The 21272-nt window shown below is 39.0% G+C and overlaps 2 protein-coding genes across 2 annotated transcripts in view; both read left to right on the forward strand.

Moving 5' to 3' along the window:
- Window positions 1–446: 446 nt before the first annotated feature.
- pamr1a (peptidase domain containing associated with muscle regeneration 1a) lies at window positions 447–17508 on the forward strand. The gene is made up of 11 exons (XM_084723506.1): window positions 447–799; window positions 3027–3188; window positions 3425–3550; window positions 6461–6575; window positions 9240–9457; window positions 10206–10397; window positions 10503–10712; window positions 11138–11198; window positions 12837–13093; window positions 14991–15331; window positions 16867–17508. The coding sequence occupies exons 1-11, from the start codon at window positions 694–696 to the stop codon at window positions 17437–17439; spliced, it is 2361 nt and encodes a 786-aa protein (XP_084579632.1). The 5' UTR covers window positions 447–693; the 3' UTR covers window positions 17440–17508.
- A 2537-nt stretch (window positions 17509–20045) lies between these two features.
- Window positions 20046–21272, forward strand: part of slc1a2a (solute carrier family 1 member 2a) — a 38954-nt gene continuing 37727 nt past the window's right edge. Inside the window, exon 1 of the mRNA XM_084733180.1 lies at window positions 20046–20249. Within this exon, the coding sequence (XP_084589306.1) occupies window positions 20233–20249 (17 nt within the window). The 5' untranslated portion in view covers window positions 20046–20232. The remainder of the gene's footprint in view (window positions 20250–21272) is intronic.

The raw sequence follows: 21272 nt of genomic DNA on the forward strand, positions 1-21272 counted from the left end.
AGCCTCATTGCTCTTGGCAAATCTACGGAGACTGACATCATAAACACTTCACAGGGAGGACATCTGTTATCTGTTGTCCACGAAGTTGTGAAATCGTCATGTCTGGCGTGACAGCTGGTGTGCAATGAAGCGAGACACATTTGGTGTGATGCACCTGCAGATATGTACCTTTATCACATTACATTTGAAGTATTTGGGAACAAAAGAAGGACATTTAATGTCTGACTTGCACCTTTGCAGAGATTTACCTCTGTTCTTTCCTTGAAACTGACATTGATTTTTTTTTTCCTTTGGACTTTCCTCATCACTCCTCACTGTTTTCCTCATTAGCATGTCTTTATCCCCTCAAATGCACTTTCCACTCCCTTCGCCAGCAAGTATTTTCCCCCCCGTTACTATTCAGCACGCAACAGCAGTCACTCTGGACCCGAGACACGAGAGCAGAGAGGCAGGAACTAGTTGCAGACCCAGCAGTGAATTGAACTGAACAAAGCAAATGCAGGCTTTCACAAATGAAAACATCATGGAAGGAATGGGTTAAGGATCTCTGTCCATTATGCTGAGATGGGACAATTCATCATCCATAGCTACGTCATGTTTTGAGCAGAAGGGGAGATCTGGAGATAACACTCAACTCGTGCTACTTCCTTGGAACTTCTCTGGGAGTTTATTGCTGTGAGCTTGGCAGCCAACATGCTCACTTTCCTCACAAAGAAAGTTCCTATGCCCACTTTTCTGGACCCCAAACTCTACTGTCTCCTTATAAATCTCTGTTTTTGTGTAACAGCTTGGCCACGTGGTGAGTAAAACACATTTATTGCAGCTTCAATTGATTGTTGTTCTTACTGTACACAATATTGCATCTCCTTTTTGGAAATATTACTAACTTTGACCAAGAAATAAGAATGTTGACTTATTGCTGACTAACTGTGGAGTTATTTCCCAACGATGAGTCACTTCAGCTGCAAAGACTTGTCTCAAATCAGACTACAGACTCTATGTCCCTCACTGAAATAAGAATAACACACATATAACATGTAATATTCTCCTGCTGGTCTTTATAAATCCCTCTTCCTTACCAATTTATGTAGATATCGGACATATTAGTGAGGTTTCGATATCTGTGAGGCTTTTACATTCCATTTAACACGTAAATCCATAACTATTGATGGGTGGAATTAAACCTGTAATGATGAGAAGTGGCTGACTGGAGTCCATTTTCCATTGTTCTGTTGAATGGTCATTGTGTTTGAGAGAACAATAACACAAGACAGTGGGCTACGTATGTTCATCAACATATCTAGTATTTGAAATTTGGTTTTGGAGAAAAAGCTGACATCTTCAGTGGGGTGTGAGACATATTTCAACAATGGCTCTGCATCCCAAGCTGTGAAATATCATGTAAAAGCATACAAAGTACAATCTCTATTTCAAAAAAGTTGAGACGTATAAAACATTTCAACCCATATTCAATGAAATACAGTACAAAGACTTAATATTCAAACTGATTAACTTTATTAACTTTAACTTTTTGGTAAATATACATTCATTCTGAGTTTGACGCCTGAGACATGTTTCAAAAAAGTTGGGGTTTACGTCACCAAATGTAACATGAAATTCTTTCCCATTCTTACTTGATATACAACTTCAGATGCTCGACAGTCCGGGGTCTCTGTTGTTGTATCTTGCGCTTCATAATGCGCCACACATTTTCAAAGGGAGACAGGTCTGGACTGCAGGCAGGCCTGTCGAGTATCTGAACTCTTTTAGTACGAAGCCACACTGTTGTAACACATGCAGAATGTGTCTTGGCATTGTCTTGCTGAAATAAGCGGAGACGTCTCTGAAAAGATGGTGTCTGCATGGCAACACGTTAGACTGATTTGTATCTCAGCTCTGTTCAGAGCATTTCTATAATGAAGAAAGAGATGTGCTTGATTTTTTTAGATAGAAATATATAAGTGCAACACCTCCACTGTAATCCTTTACATTTTATCTTGTCTAACTTGTTAGTTTTAGAAGTTATCAGAAGTCAGAGGTTTCAGCGGGTCCATGTTGAGACGCCCACACATGGTCAGCGGTGCAACGCTCTGCGCTAGCTGTGCCATTGTTTTGTTATAGGGAGGACCAGAGTGTTAGATACTGAGGTTATAAGTCGTAGTCATCAGTGCATTTTAATGTCACTGCCTACACAGAACAAAATTGGACTAGAATGCAACACAAGATAAGTCACAAATATGGCCGATTTTGAAATGACTCATTTTCAGTTCAGTTTCTTATTGCACTGAAATCACTTTCACTGTCAAACAAATTGAGAGGCAAACCAAGTTTTGCCCTAAATTGCCTGTCAGTTGTTCTAATACTCTTTACTCAAGTTCATCCAACCAGTAAGTCATAACCTAAGAGTTATAAATAAATAATAATTACACATAATATGTTACGTTACATGATCCGTTCAGCTCTGCTGGCCAAACTGTGTTCACAACACACCACACAGCTAAGTAGTTTTAGCTATCTGTCACTTTAACTTAACATTTTAAGCAGCATGTAAGTAAACATTTTAAAAAAGACCCACAAAACATACTGAGGACATGTCCTCACTGTCCTCTGAGGGAGCTACAGCCCTGGAGGGAGTAACTGCGCCCAGCGAGGCGGAGGCGCTACTCTTGCTGTGGCTCAAAGTTCAAATGATTTCAGTTTGACCTCGGCTGCCGCTGACCTTTCAAACTGCACCTGGTCAGATAACAAGTGTGTGTGATGATGTAGGCAGAACCACAACTCTGTAACACAACATGACAAACAAACCACGATGTTGCTGGTAAATGTGAGGCATGGAAAGATGTCAGTGGCCAGATGGATTTATCAATAGGCATCCAATGCTAATGTTAGCTTAGCTGTTTGTATGTCAGGCAGACACTACGTACAGAATTGCACTCTGCCTGAGCTGAAAGCAAATTTCTTATCACGTGAGGGCAGTTTTATGTTTGACGCCACTGTTCTTTGTTTTTGTTCCATGCCTCCGTCAGGGGACGACTGTCCCAGCTCTAAGTGGAACGTCATGTGCCGTCCATGTTGTGAGTACGAACTGATCCAGTGTAAGTGTCCCTCCAAAGGGTCGAAGGTCGGCTACACTGTTCCCTGCTGCCGCAACGCTCTGGATCAGTGTGACCCCTGTATCTACCACCCAGGTAGACGCTCACTGTTGCTTTTGTACATTCTTTTATATCTTTGGTCTCATTCTTCTGTTCTTTTCTTCATTCTTTTTTTTCCAAACAAGCAGCTTTTGTTCTCAGAGACACAAAATACTCATGCTGATAAAGAAATGTTTAAGTCATTATGGTGTTAAAAGTTGCAAATTGATTAAAAAAATGTTTTGTGTTATTACTTTTATGTTACTTTCAGCTTATGTCTGTGTCCTTGCCAGGCTGCAGTCTGTTTGAGAACTGTAAAACTTGCCACAATGGAACATGGAAGGCCAATGACGACTTCTTTGTGAATGGAAAGTATTGTACAGAGTGTCGCCAAGGCTGGAGTGGAGGGGACTGTAAAAGTGAGTTACATTGCTATAACGCCTTATCTCACCATAGAATTGGCTGCGTATTCTAAAAAACATGGACTGCATAGTGCAGAAATGCTCAGTTACGAAGAATAGAGCAGCTGCACTCCATCATGCCCAAATGCTGAAGTGCTGTTGTACCATCTATACAACTCTTTAGCTGAGTTTTTCACCTATAATTTTGTTTTTAGATTACATTTGCCAATAGTGTGTGTGATGTGGCTTGTGAAATGATACTGCACAGTGACTGTCAAAGACAAAGACTGACACGTGATGATTTAAAAAATGTTTCCATGTATTGTAAACCTTTTAAGCTCTGTAGAAAGATTGCTAGGAATGATCCATAATCCATCACCTACAAATAAAACTCTTTAGTATCTGTCACCAGAGTAACTGATCAACAGAGGACTTATATAATTATGACTGACAAAAATAAAGACAGGATAGTGATTTTGCAGATCAGGCCGATTGAATTACCTTTTTTTTAAAGGGTCCTCTAAAGTTAGGAATTTAAATGTGTAAAATAATGCATTTTATTGTTTGTTTTCCCTTTTTACTAGTTTTCACGATTGAAGAAGAAACATTAAGTACAAAAGTGCATGCAGCAACAATGCACCTTTGTAATCAGAAGTAGCTTGTTGTTTTATTAAATCCAGTCTTGATTTAACATCTTTTTTTCATTTGGTTAGACTCTTCTGAACTCCCTCTGCTTAAACAGTCTGAGCTGAATCTTTTAAAAGCAATGAGTGTCTCTGTGCTTAACAACAGACAGAACCAATGAATGGACCAGTTAACCTGCTAAGAAAATGATGATGCTCTCATGAAAAATGGAAAACACCGACACATAGAAAGTTATCAGATTAATTAAGTAAAATAATGATATATATTTTTTGAAATATCTTTATAAATGATCAAAGGGCCTGACTGAGCTCATTAAAGAGCCAGATTAAGCCCACGGACTGCCAGTTGAATATGCTCGGTGAAGATGACACAGATAATTATGTTGAAAATCAAGCTTTTGAAAAACCATATTCAAACATATTCTTAACCTTGGATAGATAACAGTTAAACATAACGGTTTGTTTTCAGATTGCAGCATCCAAAGTTGTAATACATCATGAGGACACTTGGTGGAGACAACGCTTTTTTTGTTTCAGCCGAGCTACAACTACAGTCAGCTGCTAATAATCTAGTTGTAGGTCACATTCACTAAATACTGAAATATATCAGATACAGATCAGATTTTTTAAGTATTATTGCCAGTATTGTAGGATACTACAGCAGCTACCAGGGTATTTCAGTGTCTGAGACTTTAGGCCTCCCCTCTGACCGCCCATAGTTTCACTCAAATCCTGGATGTCTCTCATGATGTCATGTCATGTTACTTGATCCCATAGACCAGCAGTGTCAAACTCAATTTCATCAGACCACATCAGCATCATTTATTATGTATGTACTATGCAAATGTGCCTGCTTGCTATCATGTTAAATATCTTCCTCTACATTTGATTATTGTTGGTTTAAGTAATAACTTAATAATTAATAGGTGTCTCTTAAAGCAGAGGTTTAGGAAAAATAATGGCAACCAGACTTTAAAGTGTACTTCTACTATATAAAAAATTAAATATACAGAGTACAAGTAAAAAAGTCAATATAACAATTGGAGCTTCTTCGGTTTGTTTAGCCTACATGCAAGTTTGGTCCTGGCCAAAACGAGCGCCACGCCTGGAAATGCTGATATGATATAAAACCATTATCTAACATAAATGTACTTACATCCAGCAGCGAGACATCCTCAGTCTGAGGATAACAAAATGATCACTGATTTACTGTAACGCAGAACAGAATTGTGAAACTATATTCTTTTTCATGGGACACATAAAATGAGGTGCTGGGTTGGATTCAGCCTGTGGGCCTTGAGTTTGATACATGTGCCATAAATACTCACAGATTGAGCCAATATAGTCTAATATTGCTATTTTACATGACTTCAGACTACAGCAGATACATAAAAAGGCATTTATTAGTTTCTGACACAGGGAAAATGGGAAAAAAAAACAGTAAAATTCCTCATAACTGCATCTCTGAACTCTCTCTTTAACCAAATCACACACATTTAGGCGATTCTATGTGATCTCCTTTTGATAACTAATGCAATAACTAATGTTGTTTTTTCACTTCCATTCACTGAGCCTCCCCTGAAACCGTTTGTAGCCCCTCGGGGAGGCCCGCCTCCCACTTTGAAAACCTCTGATTTAAATCAAATGTGTACTGGTAAAGCCCATGGTAATATTACGCTGTTAAAAGAGGAAAGCAAACACATTTAGCTGCTCTGCCACTCCTGTTATTCACTCTCATTATATTTTTACATTCTTTATTTTTGCATGGCCTGGGGGAAATGGCGTCTTGGATGCCACTGTGTCATCTACAGTCAGTTTGATATACACAAGGATGGCACGGAGCCATTGTGCAACTGCTGTTGTCCTACACAACCTGTTTAGAGTCTGTACAGGTCCAGTCATTCAAATTAAACAGGCTGCTGACTTTGGTAATGCTTTGCTATGGGGACTATGTTACTATCTTGCTATTTTTACTTTTAGTAAAAAGAAATCAATTTGTAGAATTTTCAGTATCTTGTTTTGCTCTCCTCGTCCTGTGAAGAACAGACATCCCAGCGTGAATACCAGTATGTTTATAATCATGGTTATTGAAGTGGCTGGTTGGATCCCGTTATCATATTTTGTTTTTTTTCTTTTTTTCTAATTATCTGCCCTTTTACACAGCGGGTCACATTACTGGTCCTGTTACAGCAGTTAAAACGTTCAGCCCTGTAGTGATTAAACACACATTTGATGAGATTGTGAATTTACTGAGCGAAAGTAATCACAGTTCTCTTGTGAGCAGCATGTGGAGGCGTCATTCAGCGGGCTCAGGGTCACATCGCCCTGGAGGGTTACCCAACGAATGCCCGGTGCGAATGGACGGTGCAAGTGGAGCGGGGCAGCAGCATCGAGCTGAGGTGGGTCACTTATTATTTAAAAGCTTTTACATGCATGGAACAAACATGGAAAGACAGGAAAATGGTCAGCCTTTATTTGCAAAGGCAGCACATGTGATGATGCTATTAAAGTGACACCAGTGAGAAAAGCAACCTAGAGATTTTACCATCGATATTAGGATTAATTAAAGTGTTGGATTTGAGGGTAATTTAGAGTTAAGATTTACGTTAAGGTTTTCAAAGCACCATTCTTGAGAATTGGGAGAAATCATGCCCTACCAAAAAAATACACCCTTGTTCCTATCTTTTAGTGAAAGGATCTATATCTATACGAAATCTATGTGACTGATGAAATGTTTTGTTGTCTTTTATTTTTTTTATTCTTGCCAGAAAACATCTTTGTCCCAGACAAGAATTCACAACTTCAAGCAATTTAAAAATGTGTTAAAAACCTTCAGAATCTAAAACTAACAATACCTACTGCCAACATAGGTGCAAAACTGTCGTGTTATAATCATCTTTGTTTTAAAATTATTTTTTGTGTGAAAAGTTGCGTCCTAGATTTCCATCAACTCTCTCAGATTTTCACAAAAACATGATTTAGCTATAACCTAAGAACCCCTCGCTCACTTCCTGGTTTAACAACGGTGAGAATTCTGCTCAAGCTCTGGTAAACTTTCTATTTTTAGACAAATTCATTAAATAGTATTGCTATCAGATGTTTCTCAACCAGAACATATCAACTCCTAGCCCTTCTGAATCAAGGCTAAATTAGAATTATGGTTTAAAAATGTGTATTTTGATTAGCATCCAGGGAACTTTTAACAACTCTAAAAAAAATAAAATGGCTACTCACTACAACTATGCTGTGAAGTGAAAAAAATTAACATTTTGTCAACGTCAGCTCTGTCAGATTTTCCAACAGAGTTGACGCACATTTAATAAAAATTTAATCACTCGAAGGCCGGCTCTTTACAAGGTTTAACAGCCAAGAGTTTGATCTTTTAAGATTTCCAGCATAACTTCGTAGTAAATTCATCCCTTAAAACATGGGTTTGTCCCAATTCTTAAGGATGAGATACTGCTTCAAATTACCCCAAAATATAGAGATATTTTTTAAAAATTCTTGCAAGACTCTGGATCATATCTGAAGAGTATTTGATATACCTTACACCAGGTCAAATACTAAGCATTTGCCTCTTATAGTACACTGTGTCCAGATACATGTTGCAAGTATGCAGCCTCAGTATTTGACTAGAATATGATCAGATCCCCAGAAAAGTGATGTGTGTGGCATCAAAATACAGCATCAGTCACAGTGGAAAAATATCTCACCTCTTTATTCTGACAGTGTCAAAATGGTCCCAAACCAGAGCTAAGAGATGCTCCAGATTTGTCATCTTACAATGTTGTGATTGGAGAATATCCAACATGGATTTCGTCATATGTGGGTCAAATATCCGCACAAAACTAACTCTGGGGTGTTTTGAGCAGAAGAAAAGTTACTCTGTGGCCTGTGATTTGAGATATATGCCCAGTGTCACACAAAACACAGCTAACAAATCCATGTGGATCTGTGTGATGAGTATCAGCTGCCAAAAGAAGACTTGCATGATTTTATTGAGTGCAGAGTTCTGTTTTTTGTAAGAGGCCAAGGCTAAATGTTATTTATTGTTTATTGTTTACTACTCTTCATCAGTCTGCAACTGGCCACAGAGGAGACCCACTCAGTATCACTCTGCCTGTGAATGTTGAAGCAAACCGTTTATTAAATCTAGACATTTCAAGACATAGTGTCAGATATGTGTAGCCAAAATGTAACTGTTTAGTCTCACTCTGAAAGCAGAGTGGATCTCTCTGCATGAGCCCATGACTGTACCTGTTTATGCAGTTCTGCACATTGAAGACTGATGTTAAAGGGAAACGTCAGCACTTTTCATGAGGATGTCCGTTCACTGTTGCTGATAAATGTAGTTAATTGAAGCAATAAATTCCTGTGTGTCCTATATTGACCAAGAAAACTGAGTTTTCCTGCTGACAGAGCTCAGCTGCAGTACCTTCATGTATCTGAGGATTTATTGCAAGTGAACTTCTGATGCCCACATCCATGATGCACATCTAGTACACCCCTGCTACGAGGGGAACAGGTTAGAAATCCAAGCTGAAGCAAATTAAAAAAACAACCACAAAATCACAGTTAATGCAAGAGCTAAATGCTTTGTGATCAGATCTGCCTGACCACAGCTGGAGCTAGTCTGGCTTGCACTGTGTTCAGATGTTAGGTAGGTGTTAACACAATCCATACAACAATCCAGATGGCTTGTCCTGATATGGGTCACATTTTAATGCCATATGTAAATGCAGTGAAAGAAAAAATGACCATGAATAGACTCAAAGCAACCATAAAGAGGCACAAAGTGACAATAAAGAGACACAAAAAGACTCAAAGAGACCACAAAGAGACACAAAATGACCATAAAAGCCTCAAAGAGACCACAAAGAGACAACAAAGAGCTTTCCCTGTCAATATAGGACATCCTGAGGAATGTATTGCTTCATTTAATTATATTTGCCATCAACACTGACTGGAATTCCACTAAAAAAAGTGCCAAAATTTCCCTTCAAGTCTTTAGAATCAGAATGAAAACTCAGTTAAACATGCCTTATCTTCGGTTATGCTTGCAGATTTTCACTGCTCAGTCTGGAGTCTTACCATAACTGCCGTTACGACTATGTCGAGGTGCGCGATGGCGACGGTCTAAACTCTCCTGTGATTGGCCGGTTTTGCGGGGACCGGCCTCCTCCTCCCATAAGGAGCTCTGGAAACACTGTGCACATCCTGTTCACCTCAGATGGCTACAACAACTTTGATGGCTTCGTTCTTACTTTTCAGGAGAGTTCAGGCAGGTACAACCATTGTTACTAATGTGAATGCTACTTGCTGTGCTTCAGGTTTTGTTAGACTAATATGCATTATAATGCAATGCAGTCTGCTGATGCACTGTACAAGGTTGAATCAACATAAAATGACTAAGAATGCATCAGTCTGATATTTTCTTATTAATACACTGAATATACTGTAGATATTTCTAATACTTTTATCATGAATGCATGAAGTCTCTCCAGTCATGCAGTACCTATCTTTGTTTGCATGCACCATATTTGCCCCTGGGCCTTTTCCTTTCATTCTGCTGTGCGTGTACAGTCTCCTATACAGGGCAGTGATGTGAGACGGACAGTCAGCTAGACAGATTTGTCATACTCATCTCTCTCCATTTGCCCTCTTTGAAGCAAATTATGCATCTAACTTGCATCCCATTTATCCAGTCTTGTCCCTCCTGGACATTAACTCTTGCCAGCTAACCTGAACATATAATAGTGGTACAGCCAGAATGGATGAGCCAGTATTTCTGTAAAAGATTAGTTCAGAAGGATTGCTATAATTATGCAAAAATACAGTTTTGCATAGTACAACAGTAACACAGCAACACAATAAAACAAAAAAAAAATCACAAACATAATGATATTTTTAAGCTCAATTTTGTACCACTTATGCAAAATCAGTGAACTGTAATATGTTAGCATGTGTATATCTTTATTTATTTTAGCATTAGCTGTTTATTTAGTGAGGGTTTTTCTTTCACTTATCAGTCATCAAGAATCCAGTGTGTCCACACCCCGAGACACTGGCGAATGGACTTTTGCTGTTTGAAAATGGCCCAAAAGAGGAGTTTGTATCTGTAAAGTACAAGTGCGTTCCACCCTTCACACTGATTGGCTCCCAGCAGAGGTCCTGTCTGCCTAATGGCAAGTGGAGTGGGACAGTTCCCACATGTGTAACAGGTACATTTTCAACAGGTAGCTTCTGATCCTTGTGTCATGTGTTTGTACAGCGTAAAAGCCACACAATGCATTTAACAGTGGAGTTTGTCCCTTTTCTCTCTCAAGCACATACTCACACAGGCCAGACAAGTAGAGTGCGATGCTCCCGTCCAACCAGATTGCTCAATGGATACCACAGACGTGCTCCTGACACAGCTGGAGGTGCGGAGACCATTGAGTTTTTCTGCAAAAAGTCCTACATTCTGAGCGGAAACCACCAGACCACGTGCCTCTCTAATGGAACCTGGAGTAGCAAACCGCCCAAGTGTGTGAGAGGTAGCCATTTTCGAAAATACATTAGGGTGGGGAACACACTGTTACACACACAGTGTAGGTTATTTTTCTACTGTATCACAATGCGAGGATGGCGGAAAAAAGTTTCCAACGTACAGTTAGTCTATTCGTTAATCTGACATCTCAATTTACCAGGAAATTTGCATATCCTGACTTGTGGGAAAACAAGTTAGGAATTATAGCAGCGTGATAAGTGTGTAGTAAACAAGGCCATTTGTTTGTATCAGTAATGGTGCTGGATTTTTCTTTATAATGAATATTCCTTTACATTTTCTGCATAAAACTGTTCCAATTTACAGTGAATGACTTTACGACTATTCATGTTACTGAAATCAAACTGTTTCTGCAATAGAGGCTCAGAAAGTGACCCTTGTGCACTAATAGTCACCTGCTTTTTGTTTCTGCAGCATGTCGAGAACCCAAAGTGTCTGAACTCGTGCAACAAAGTGTTGTGAAGTCATATCTGAGGTAGCCACCAAGACACTGCCTGCACTGAACAATTTTGGCTCACATTAGTTTTCCCGTAGCAAGGGTTGTCATAGGCAACTGGACTTGATAGACTCTTATCAAGTCCAGTTGCCTATGACAACCCTTGCTACGGATACCATGACCTGGATGACTGAGAATCTTCACAGACATTAGTTTTCCTGCATTAAAGGAGCAATATGTAAAGTTCAAAACATTAAAAAAATAACTAAAATTATCAACAGAATATAAAGAAATAGCTGTTTTGTGTTGCAGAGATATCTGCTGAAGTTACCATGCTGACCACTTAACCCTGGTCCATCCTGTCCTGTAGTCTGATGTATATGTCAGGCCTTCCCCCTTAGTTTCAGCTGGTTGATGTAGTACAAGTTGCAAGTTTGCTACGTTACACAAGCTGTCTTGGCTTTTATAGTCTAATATTCTTATGCCTATTTTCCTTATTACAAAAACAGAAAAGAACAGAACAGAAAATAGGACCATACACCTTCTGAATTCAATTTTCTCAAACTAAGAAAACCTTAATTGTCTTGTTAATTCATTGTAAAACACACTCAATTCAAACTTGAAAGAAACAAAATAAAACTCAGCCCTCTTGGTTTGAATTCCACCATACAACCCTACTGATTTTCCTGTTTTTTATTGCTTTCCTCCTCACTTCTTTTTCCTTTTCATTATCACAACCTGTTTCTGATGCGGTACAATGTGTATAAGCCCTATAGGACTTGAAAAGTATGGCGTTTCCACCCAGACAATAATACAGCTAAGAAGTCTTAAGAAGAATTCTGGTTTTTCAAGTTTTAAAGCAAAGAGGCATGCATTTTTTAAAATCTTCTTTTCTTTGCTTCTAGGTGCAGGGGTGAAAACTTGAAATTAAACTGACGAATATTAGTTTATGCCAGAGATTTTGTTCATGCTCGAGGGACAATTTGTTCTGTATTATTCAGCATAAATATGCTGCCGCAGTGTACTTATTATTTTATTGTCATTCTTTAAAAGTCACCAGAATGCAGGAAACATCTCTAAAACTCTAATATTTTTTTTATCAAAATCCTCTCTATTTTTGAGGTCTCAAGGTTGGCAAGTGTGTTCTCCGCCGCTCCAACAATGTGAAAATATTCTGGCTCCCTGCTGTCTCTTGGATGCTGTGACTCCCTCTTGGTTCTCTCCTGCTTGACACTTCGTCTGAACCTGCTGTCTCTTCGCTGTCCCTGGAGTCAGGCTGCCGAGCCCGGTTCCGTTAGCCGCTTGACTGGCTGCCGTTCTGGTGCCCAATCTGGCGCAGCTCCCCGTTGGCATTCTCCGCTGGGTCCCCCTTGCTCTGAGCCTGGAAACCTCCCCTTTTCAGTCGTCCAAAGCTCTCATGCCAGCGGTGTGGACACCAACACTCCCTGACTGCTCTGAGCTCCAAATCAGTCAGTAGAGTCAGTTAATAGCACCACTACTGACTGAGCTAACTGAGGTCACTAGCTAATGGCAGCTACAGTTAGCAGCCATTAGCAGCCGCTCTAGTGATATACTGCCCTCCATTTCTTTGGTTCATGAATTTGTCAGGTGGCTAAAATCTTGCATTTCTTACATACTGTACCTTCAAAAAATACTTTTTTTTTTCTTTTCCCACAGAGAAAATACAGACCAAAGACTCTCATCCAGGTACAACATGCACGATTTGTTGTCGGCTCGTTTTATTCCACTTACACTGGATAAAGAGTCAAAAGTAGACGACGCTGCCCCCATGGATCTTCCTCATGGCTTTCACCCGGTCTACACGAGCATTGAGTACAAGTGTGCCTCCCCGCTTTACCACCACACAGGAAGCTCCCGACGCACCTGTCTCAAGACTGGCAGATGGAGTGGACACCATGTTTCCTGCTCGCCAGGTGAGAGCGGCAACCTTATAGACCCAGCCAACAGAAACGTGTCTTTAAAGAGAAGCTACTTGACATAAAACATGACATATATGACATAAAAATCAAAAAATGTGAAAGTTAATTTTCAACTTTGGAAATGGTAGGTTATTATTAGGACCAAAATGTCTTAATTTATTTGCAGTTGAAAGCTGAAGAGGAGCCATCTAAGTAGGCATCAAGATTATTTTGCAAAATTTATGACTCCTCTCTACTTCTCTACCTCTCTGCTACTTTACACTACATTTTAAAACTAGACAAGGTCACTCAGTAGAGAGCAAATCTCCATCAGGTAACCCAGAAAGAATATTGGATGTAACTCCTTTATAATCACCAACAGCTTGATTAGTAACTATAATTTAATTATAAATTTTTCTTGGTAATTGTAACTGTTTACAATTATATTCATTTTGTAATTAAATTACATGTAACTAGTTACATATAAGTAACAGTCAGCAGTCTGTATACGTTGGGGTTTATATAGGATTTTTAGTGTTTTTCAAGAATAAATAATTGAATGTGCCCCATTGGTCACTGGCAGAGATAATTAATTAGCATCCCGTAATTCCCGCTTGTGGCCATAGTGGGAATGTGCTAGTGTTCAGCAAAAGTTACATGGGTTCTCTGAGAACTAATAGTTCTTTGCACAGACTTATATGAAAAGATACCACTTTTGATATCACAGTCTCATTTGTATGTAAATATGAAACTAGATCCAGCAGCCAAACTGTCAAACTATTCCTTTAACTGCCCTAAATTCAAATACAGTGCCGCAGGAACGGGTTCTCAGACCTGGAAAAGGGTTGGCACTTCTGTAAAAAGTCAAAGGGTTTTTTTTGAATGCACTGTAAAACAAAAAAAAAAGGAAGAAAAGAAAAAAAGTAAATTATCTCAACAAAACATTCTTAGTAAAACGTTTTCAAAACTGAGCTGGGCTCAAAACTCAAAAATCTATTGAAGTAATTTGCCTTGAAATGTTGAGCTTTCTCGACTTTTGCTTTGTGCCTTTTTTGTTGTTGTTTACCTGAAATAAAGTCTCAGATAACACAAGCTTTTTTCACATTTTGCTCTACAACAAAAAATACATCAGTAAATACCCCAATCATGAATTCTCTTTTAGGCTCAGTTGCTCGATGGGACCACAGAGGTTGTCAGGAACATTTAACATCAACACCAGTCATGTAAAGTCATGTTACCATTAGCTGTGAATGTTAGCTTTTTACTTCTGGCCATAACATTTTTGCTTCAAAAATCATAAAAGTGGTGTTTGTTTGTGAAGATTATCTTGCTGAACAAAATGTTTAACGGTCATAAACTTTTGTTTGCCACAGAGTTTATTTTCTGCTCTGATCCAAAAGCGAATGGAAAAGTCCAACAATCTTTTTATGCTGGGAACCACAGCGATAAAAATAAAAAAAAAAATACATCCTCCCTGCAGCACTGTGTGTCCTCTGCACACAGGTATTATCACTTATTTTGACTGATTAGTCTGAGGTCATGTGGAGACATCTGACCCTCTCACTCGTTTTGTTGCACCTGTTTGAGATAATTCATGCCTATAATTTAGGGTTTGTGAAGTTTGGTGAACTCATGAAATTGCAGCACAGCTTCATCCAACCTCAACCTGAGCAGAAGTCGAATTCACCAGAATAAGTAGGAACACCTGCGTCTGTGTACTGGCCTTAAGTGTCTTAAGACATTTTCCTTGAAAAGAAAAAGGCAGAAGGATTATGTTTACCTCAGTATTACCTTGAATTTACATGAAAAAGTTTTAAACTAATGTTGTCCATGGTTTTTTTTAGTGCCAGTTTGTTGTAAATTCGCATTTTTAACACTCTCTCTCTCCCCTCTGCCTGTTACCTTCTCACAGTTTGTGGCAAATTCGACTCATTTAGTCCACTCAACCTCGCAGACACTCAGTGGCCGTGGCACGCAGCCATCTATATCCGCTCACCTCCCGATCACACTGGCAGCACCCACAGGCCACGTGGAATATCCGTGTCCAACCAGCAGGGGGCCTCAGAGGAGTCCACATTCTGGTATCTGGCCTGCAGCGGGGCTCTGCTCAGCCAGCGTAGCGTCCTGGTGGCAGCTCAGTGTGTGGTAGACAAGGACACGCAGCAGACCCTTCACCCAGCGCATGTGAAGGTTGTCACAGGAGTGCAGTACCAGACATCCAAGGATGGGCTGAAAAGCCTGCACCACCTCAGGGTACAACTGCTGCCAGTCACAGAAAATCCATTTTATACTGTTGCTTTTATTTGACTTATTGTGAGTTTGTAGAAAAATTAAATCTTTTACCATGGTGATGGTTAAAGAATCCAGAAGACCAGATATCAACATGTCATATAAAACTAGATTTAATGTCAAAACTAATAATTATTTAGATGTGAAGGGCTTAATGAGATTAAAGACGTTAAGATGTGGAAGTTCAGATCTAGTGTGCAAAGATGTGTGACTCAATATCCCATATCTCTGACAAAACCAAACCTAATTGACCTTAAAACAAAAACAAAGAACAAGTCTTGCTGACATTTATTTTTGCATAGTAAAGAACATAAAAAAAGCTTAACATAATCTGTCAAATCAGGGTAGAGCTGCAACAGTTAATCAATAAATGAACCAAAATGTTTTGTTCAAATATTTGCAACATTTGCTGCGTCCAGCTTCGTAAATGTCAGGACTGTTGGTTGGATGTCACCTTTGGGCTTTGTGATGATCATATTTCATAATATTTTTACATTTTATAACACCAAACTAGCTAGTCACAGACTTAAGAAGCCACAACCCAATTAGAAATCTGAAAATCCTCTGCAGCCCACCCAAACCTTTAATGACAATTCTGATCAAAACATGAGACTAATTGTACCAATGACAAGTTAATGTGACGGGTTGCCAAATAAGGTGCAACACCTGTTAAAATGGGTCAGAAAAAGGAAGAACAAGACATAATTCAGATCCCATGGTTTTGTTTTATTAGTTTCCAATCATAAATATTTTTTGGTTATTTCCAACTTATGTTTATTTTTCATGACCGCTTAAGGTGAACCTGCAGGGGGCCTTGGTTCTCACTTTGGGAATCATTGCACTAAACAATTAATCATTGAAATAATCACAGATTAATAAATAATGAGAATGTTTTTTAGTTGCAGCCCTAAATCAGATATTTATATCATCATGGGAATAGTTCAATAATAATATAAATTTATCATTATGGGCTGATAATTTATCAGTTCCGATATTTATCATGCATCCCTAGCCCTGCCATTTGTCATTTAAATACTGGTAAAACAATGGTGTATACATATTGAAAAAAAATCCTTTTTGCCTGCAAACAACCGAAACCATCCTTATTATAGTCTCACAAAAGTTTTGGATCTTTATATTTTCAGGTCAGCCAGCCCACAAAAGTTTCCCATGACTGTAAAATCCACCAAACAGCAGATGCAGTGATAAAGTATTAAGAAGGGAATCTTCATTAAATAGATATAATCTCTTCTGGATAGATTTTTGTTTGTCAATGGTACAGGGAGAAATCCTTTGGCACTTAGATGTGCACTTAAAGCTTTACCAGGATACAAATATATTTGACATGGATTGGAAATATTTGCACATCTTGACGCATATTATCTGATTTCGACAGATATTCCTAAAACAACAAAACTTGGCACATTCTGAGTGGAATCAGGCTTTCTCAGGTATTCTAACTTACAATTTTCATCCTTTCTCTCTTTCTGCTCCGACAGGTTTCAGACATTTTAGTCCATCCAAATTTTCACTCTGCAGCGGACTCCGACCTGGCTGTGCTCAAGCTAAAAGACAAGGCCAAGATTAGTGAGCGTGTGCTGCCAGTGTGTCTGCCTGGAGTGCAAGGAGGAGAGGTGACAGCGCAGGAGGCTTACACCGCGAGCTGGATTTTACCGAAAGATTACTGGCACCTGAGCCGCTCCACTCCCCTGAGCCAGACCAAACTTGTTGAGTTGACTGATGTTGTGCAATGTGAAAGAGAATTTGCACAAGGAGGAGTGCATACCACAGCGATGAGTGACAATACGCTGTGTGTCATTAGGAAGCCGTCCAGTCTTCAAAGCCCTTGTCCCGCCATTGTTCCAGGATTCACGGCCGTGCCAGCTCCATTTTCGACCACAAGTGGAGTCTCGTCAGGTCATGAAGATACTCAGGTGGCCTCCAGCGCCCGCTGGCAGCTTCTTGGTTTTGAGAGTTTCAGCTATAAGGAAAACAGCTGCCATGAACAGACTTACACAATTCAGACACGAATCGCCAACTTCCGGGACTGGATAGAGAAAAACATGAAGTAGAGTTTGTTTTCTCAATATATCATTTAAAGTGACAGTTCACCCCAAAGTCAAAAATACATATTTCCCCCTGGCCTGGTATTTATCTATCTAGATTTTCTATGTTTGCCATAGAGATTTCTGTCTTTTCTCCAAAATAATGGGACTAAATGATGCTCAGCTTGTGATGCTCAAAGCACCAATAAGTTTTGTAAACCAGTGTCACTTTCTGAAAATCATGACCCAGTTACTCAAGATAATTCACAGAGTTGTGAGCGGTTTTATGTAGGAACTTTTTTTTTCCTTGTAGAAAAAAGTAATTCTAATTGATTCAGCTGCAGAAAGAAAATAGTCCCTGCATGTAACTGCTCACAACTAAATTATATGGCATTATCTTGAATAACCAGGTTATGATTTTTTGAAAGACAAAACAAACTGACTGCCATCTAGTTCTATTATGTTGGAGAAAAGGCAGACATCTCTATTTCTCTCTGCAACTCACATCACAAAAAATCTAAATGAATAAATAGCATAACAGGGCAGGGAATGAAATGTATATTTTTGATTTGGGGGTGAACTTTCCCTTTAATGATTTTCAGCATCTTAAATCTTACATGGTCATTTACTTCCAGTCTTGTAAATCTCACAGTCAGTGGAGGTGAAGTGAGAATGCAACATTTGCTGAGTTTGTTTTGTACCTGCTATCTGTGTCGATGTCACACGCTGGCATGCTACTTGTATCTTTCATGCATGCTGTTGATCAGTATTTAGGCCTCCGCCACTTCAAACAGCTCACCATGACCTGGTTATAGATTATAAGGTACGCACCCACATACTCGTGATCTTTGTTTACTCGTGAACGTTGTTTGTTTGGTGAGGTGTATTTTTCAGAATGACATTTTCAAGATGAAGATCGCTCTTGAAAAAATAAAAACACAGAAGGAAATCCTCCCATTTTGATACTTTGATGCTTTAATATATCCACCCAGGCAGAACAGTGTAAAAATAAGAAGATGACATTTTCACCAGGAAGAATGAAGAAGAATGTTTTCTTTAACATCCCCTCCGGTCAAACATATTTTCCGAATGTTTATGTTGTTACATAATAAAAACTTAAATCTATACATTTAAAAGCCTGTTTCAAAAAAAATGCTTTAGAGCGGCGTTCCTCTCTCCATGCAGTTACAGCCAGGTGTGCGGGGTCGGGGGCCTCCAGCAGTGTGCTGGGCGGAGAACGAATATCAAAGTGATTCAGACTGCTAACTTGGAAATACATACACCTGCATTCAAACAAGAACTTACATTAGCTGTAAAATGGTGCCATTTTTTTCTTTTTCTTTTGTTGGGGGGTCAAATAATAAGTATCTAATAGTAATCTATGGCAAAAATATATTCTTGCGTTATATTCTTACTCTTCTAAATAAAGTATAAATAAGCTAAATAAACTAAAAAATTAGATAAATAATTTCTTATTTTCTTTGGCATTTTTGTCACATACAGAGTAGATACAGTGATAATGCTGAGTAATATGTGTGTTGATGCTGTCCAATGCCTAATCACTAGAGTACACCATCAAGCCTCTCTATCCTACTGAATTAACCTTGAGCAAGTCACTGAACATCTGCCAGCTCCAAGTCCTCTGACCTCTGATTGTCCTGGAGATAAATATTTTCCAAGAAGGATAAGTCATTATCTGCAGAGTGATGCACATTATGTGTGCAAATATGCATCAGTTTATTTTCTGTTAAGATGATATTAGAACATGTATTATTTAGTTTGCATGTCTTATTTCCAATTCCAAATTATTATTATAATTATTAATGTGCATATTTTATTTGTCAAGAAGCACGACCATTGCAACAGCCTGGTACAGCCTGTCAGGCTTACGTGTTTGTGAGAACATGCAGTCACACCTTGTGGTGTTCATCTGTCGCAGTAAATATGCACAATACCTGTGTGTCTGTGGCGTGTTTGCATGTGAGGTTAAGCGTTCGTGAGTTGCTCTGCAGACTCTCCGACATGTGCTGTCATTGAGAAACACACTGAGAGGATTTGCTAAACTTAGCTCTTACTCCTGAGACGCAGACACCCGCTGTGCTCTCCACGGCTTTGTGCAGGACACCTTTTAAGCCCGGCCAATTAAACAATGAGTGGCTCAGTAGTCTGTCTCTTCAACTTGCACACTGAATTGCCGGGGGGAAAAAAAGCTACTGATGATTATATTGCTACTATAAACAAAATGACAGAGCAAATATAGAAGTCAAGAGTAGAAAATGCATCAGACCGCAAATGTAAACACATTAGTGACTCAGCTACACTTACAAAAATCATAGAAAGAGACACATGAATAATGCATAGTAATTCAATGCAACTACAAATGCATGCAACAGTTTAAAATTGTTGCACTTGAGTCAATAATATGGGCTCAGGCCTCAATGTTTTGCTCTTGCAGAGTTCTCTAGCTTGCTGCATGATGTCATGATGCTAAAAATGGGGTGAAAGCCTGCTAATCTATTACTCTTTAACTGAGAGAACACCCCACCCACACCTGAGAGGAGGTACTGACCTCTCATCTCAAATCCCCATCCCACTGTCTGTGCATCATCCTGCACACTGTGCATGTGCCGGGCATTTGTTTAGGTTGCGAGGGGGGAGGTGTGAGGATTTCTATACCTTAGAGTAGGAGAGGAGGAGGAACCTGCTGCAACACCTGTATGATTTCTCTCCTAAAAACTCATCAAATTTTAATGCTGCTTTGATTCTACGCACACTTGAAGTCAATTTCATTTCAATCCAATCAAGAAAGCTCAGAAATTCATGGAAGACTTCCGCAGGTGAGTACTATTCATTTAAGGATGATAGAAGCAGATAATCACTGTCTTGTCCTTACGAGAACACAGATGGAACTGGCAAACATAATTACACGTAGTTTAAACTGTAAAGAGAGATCAATTCTGCCTGTGATTCAAATGATTTACCTCAAGGTGACCCCGGGTTCATCTCTAGTGTCATTCAGCATGTCGGTGCTGACTGACACTCCTCATACGATGGTTGCTAGGTTAGACATATACTGTATATTATGTCAAAGGTTGGGAGGGTTACTTTAAAAGTGTATTCTGATACGATCACTGATTACCTGTTAAAAAATTTAGTCAGTAACTTAACCAAAGTATCACAATGTTAAAGCCGCTACGAGGAACTTTCATATGTTAATAACCACAAAATATAACATCAAAACTAAAACTTGCTAAATAAAAATCTCCTCCTGCCTGTCAAAAATTAAACACAGGCTCGTTTCATCTCATTTCAAGGAGAGGTTAACCTGGTGGCACGCATTAAGAACAACTGTATAGAAATGGTCTCATTTGCTTATGAAGTTTATAGAGGCATCAGTGTTAAATTGAGACTGTTTCATAACCAGTTGAAATCTTCTTGTTGTAGCTTTAAATTACTGTAACTTGATTATTTGTCGTTACTTTTGGATTACCTCAATACCTAATGTGTTGAAATCATTAAGCTTAATATGTTTCATGCTCATTGTAAGCAAGATTTATTCACTGTTTGTCCAATTATTCCTTAGTTTGTTTTGTGCATTTGCATTTTTATGTAATAGCAATAATTATGCACATTTAAATGTTCTTTATAAAAGGACTAGTGTGTAGGAATTAGTGTCATCCAAGATGTTGCAGGAACGTATAGTTGCAATGTAACTTTTGCAACAACTACCAAGAGAAATTCCAGGGTGTCGTGTCGGCAGCACATTATTTTAAATGTAGTTGGCGTGTTGTCCCCTCTTTTTGGGTCATGCGTCACAAAGAGGATGTTGGACAGATGTTGCAAAAATACTATAGAATACC

This window comes from Lutjanus erythropterus, chromosome 1, assembly GCF_056507025.1.
Source record: "Lutjanus erythropterus isolate fLutEry1 chromosome 1, fLutEry1.hap2, whole genome shotgun sequence".
Taxonomy (NCBI): Eukaryota; Metazoa; Chordata; class Actinopteri; order Lutjaniformes; family Lutjanidae; genus Lutjanus; species Lutjanus erythropterus.

Excerpts from the sequence above, each read along its gene's own strand:
- pamr1a (XM_084723506.1), top strand. The coding sequence starts at position 694 with ATGCTCACTTTCCTCACAAAGAAAGTTCCTATGCCCACTTTTCTGGAC. Across the intron at positions 3,551-6,460 it reads GAGTGGAGGGGACTGTAAAA|CATGTGGAGGCGTCATTCAG; the intron begins GTGAGTTACATT and ends TCTTGTGAGCAG. Across the intron at positions 10,713-11,137 it reads ACCGCCCAAGTGTGTGAGAG|CATGTCGAGAACCCAAAGTG; the intron begins GTAGCCATTTTC and ends TTGTTTCTGCAG.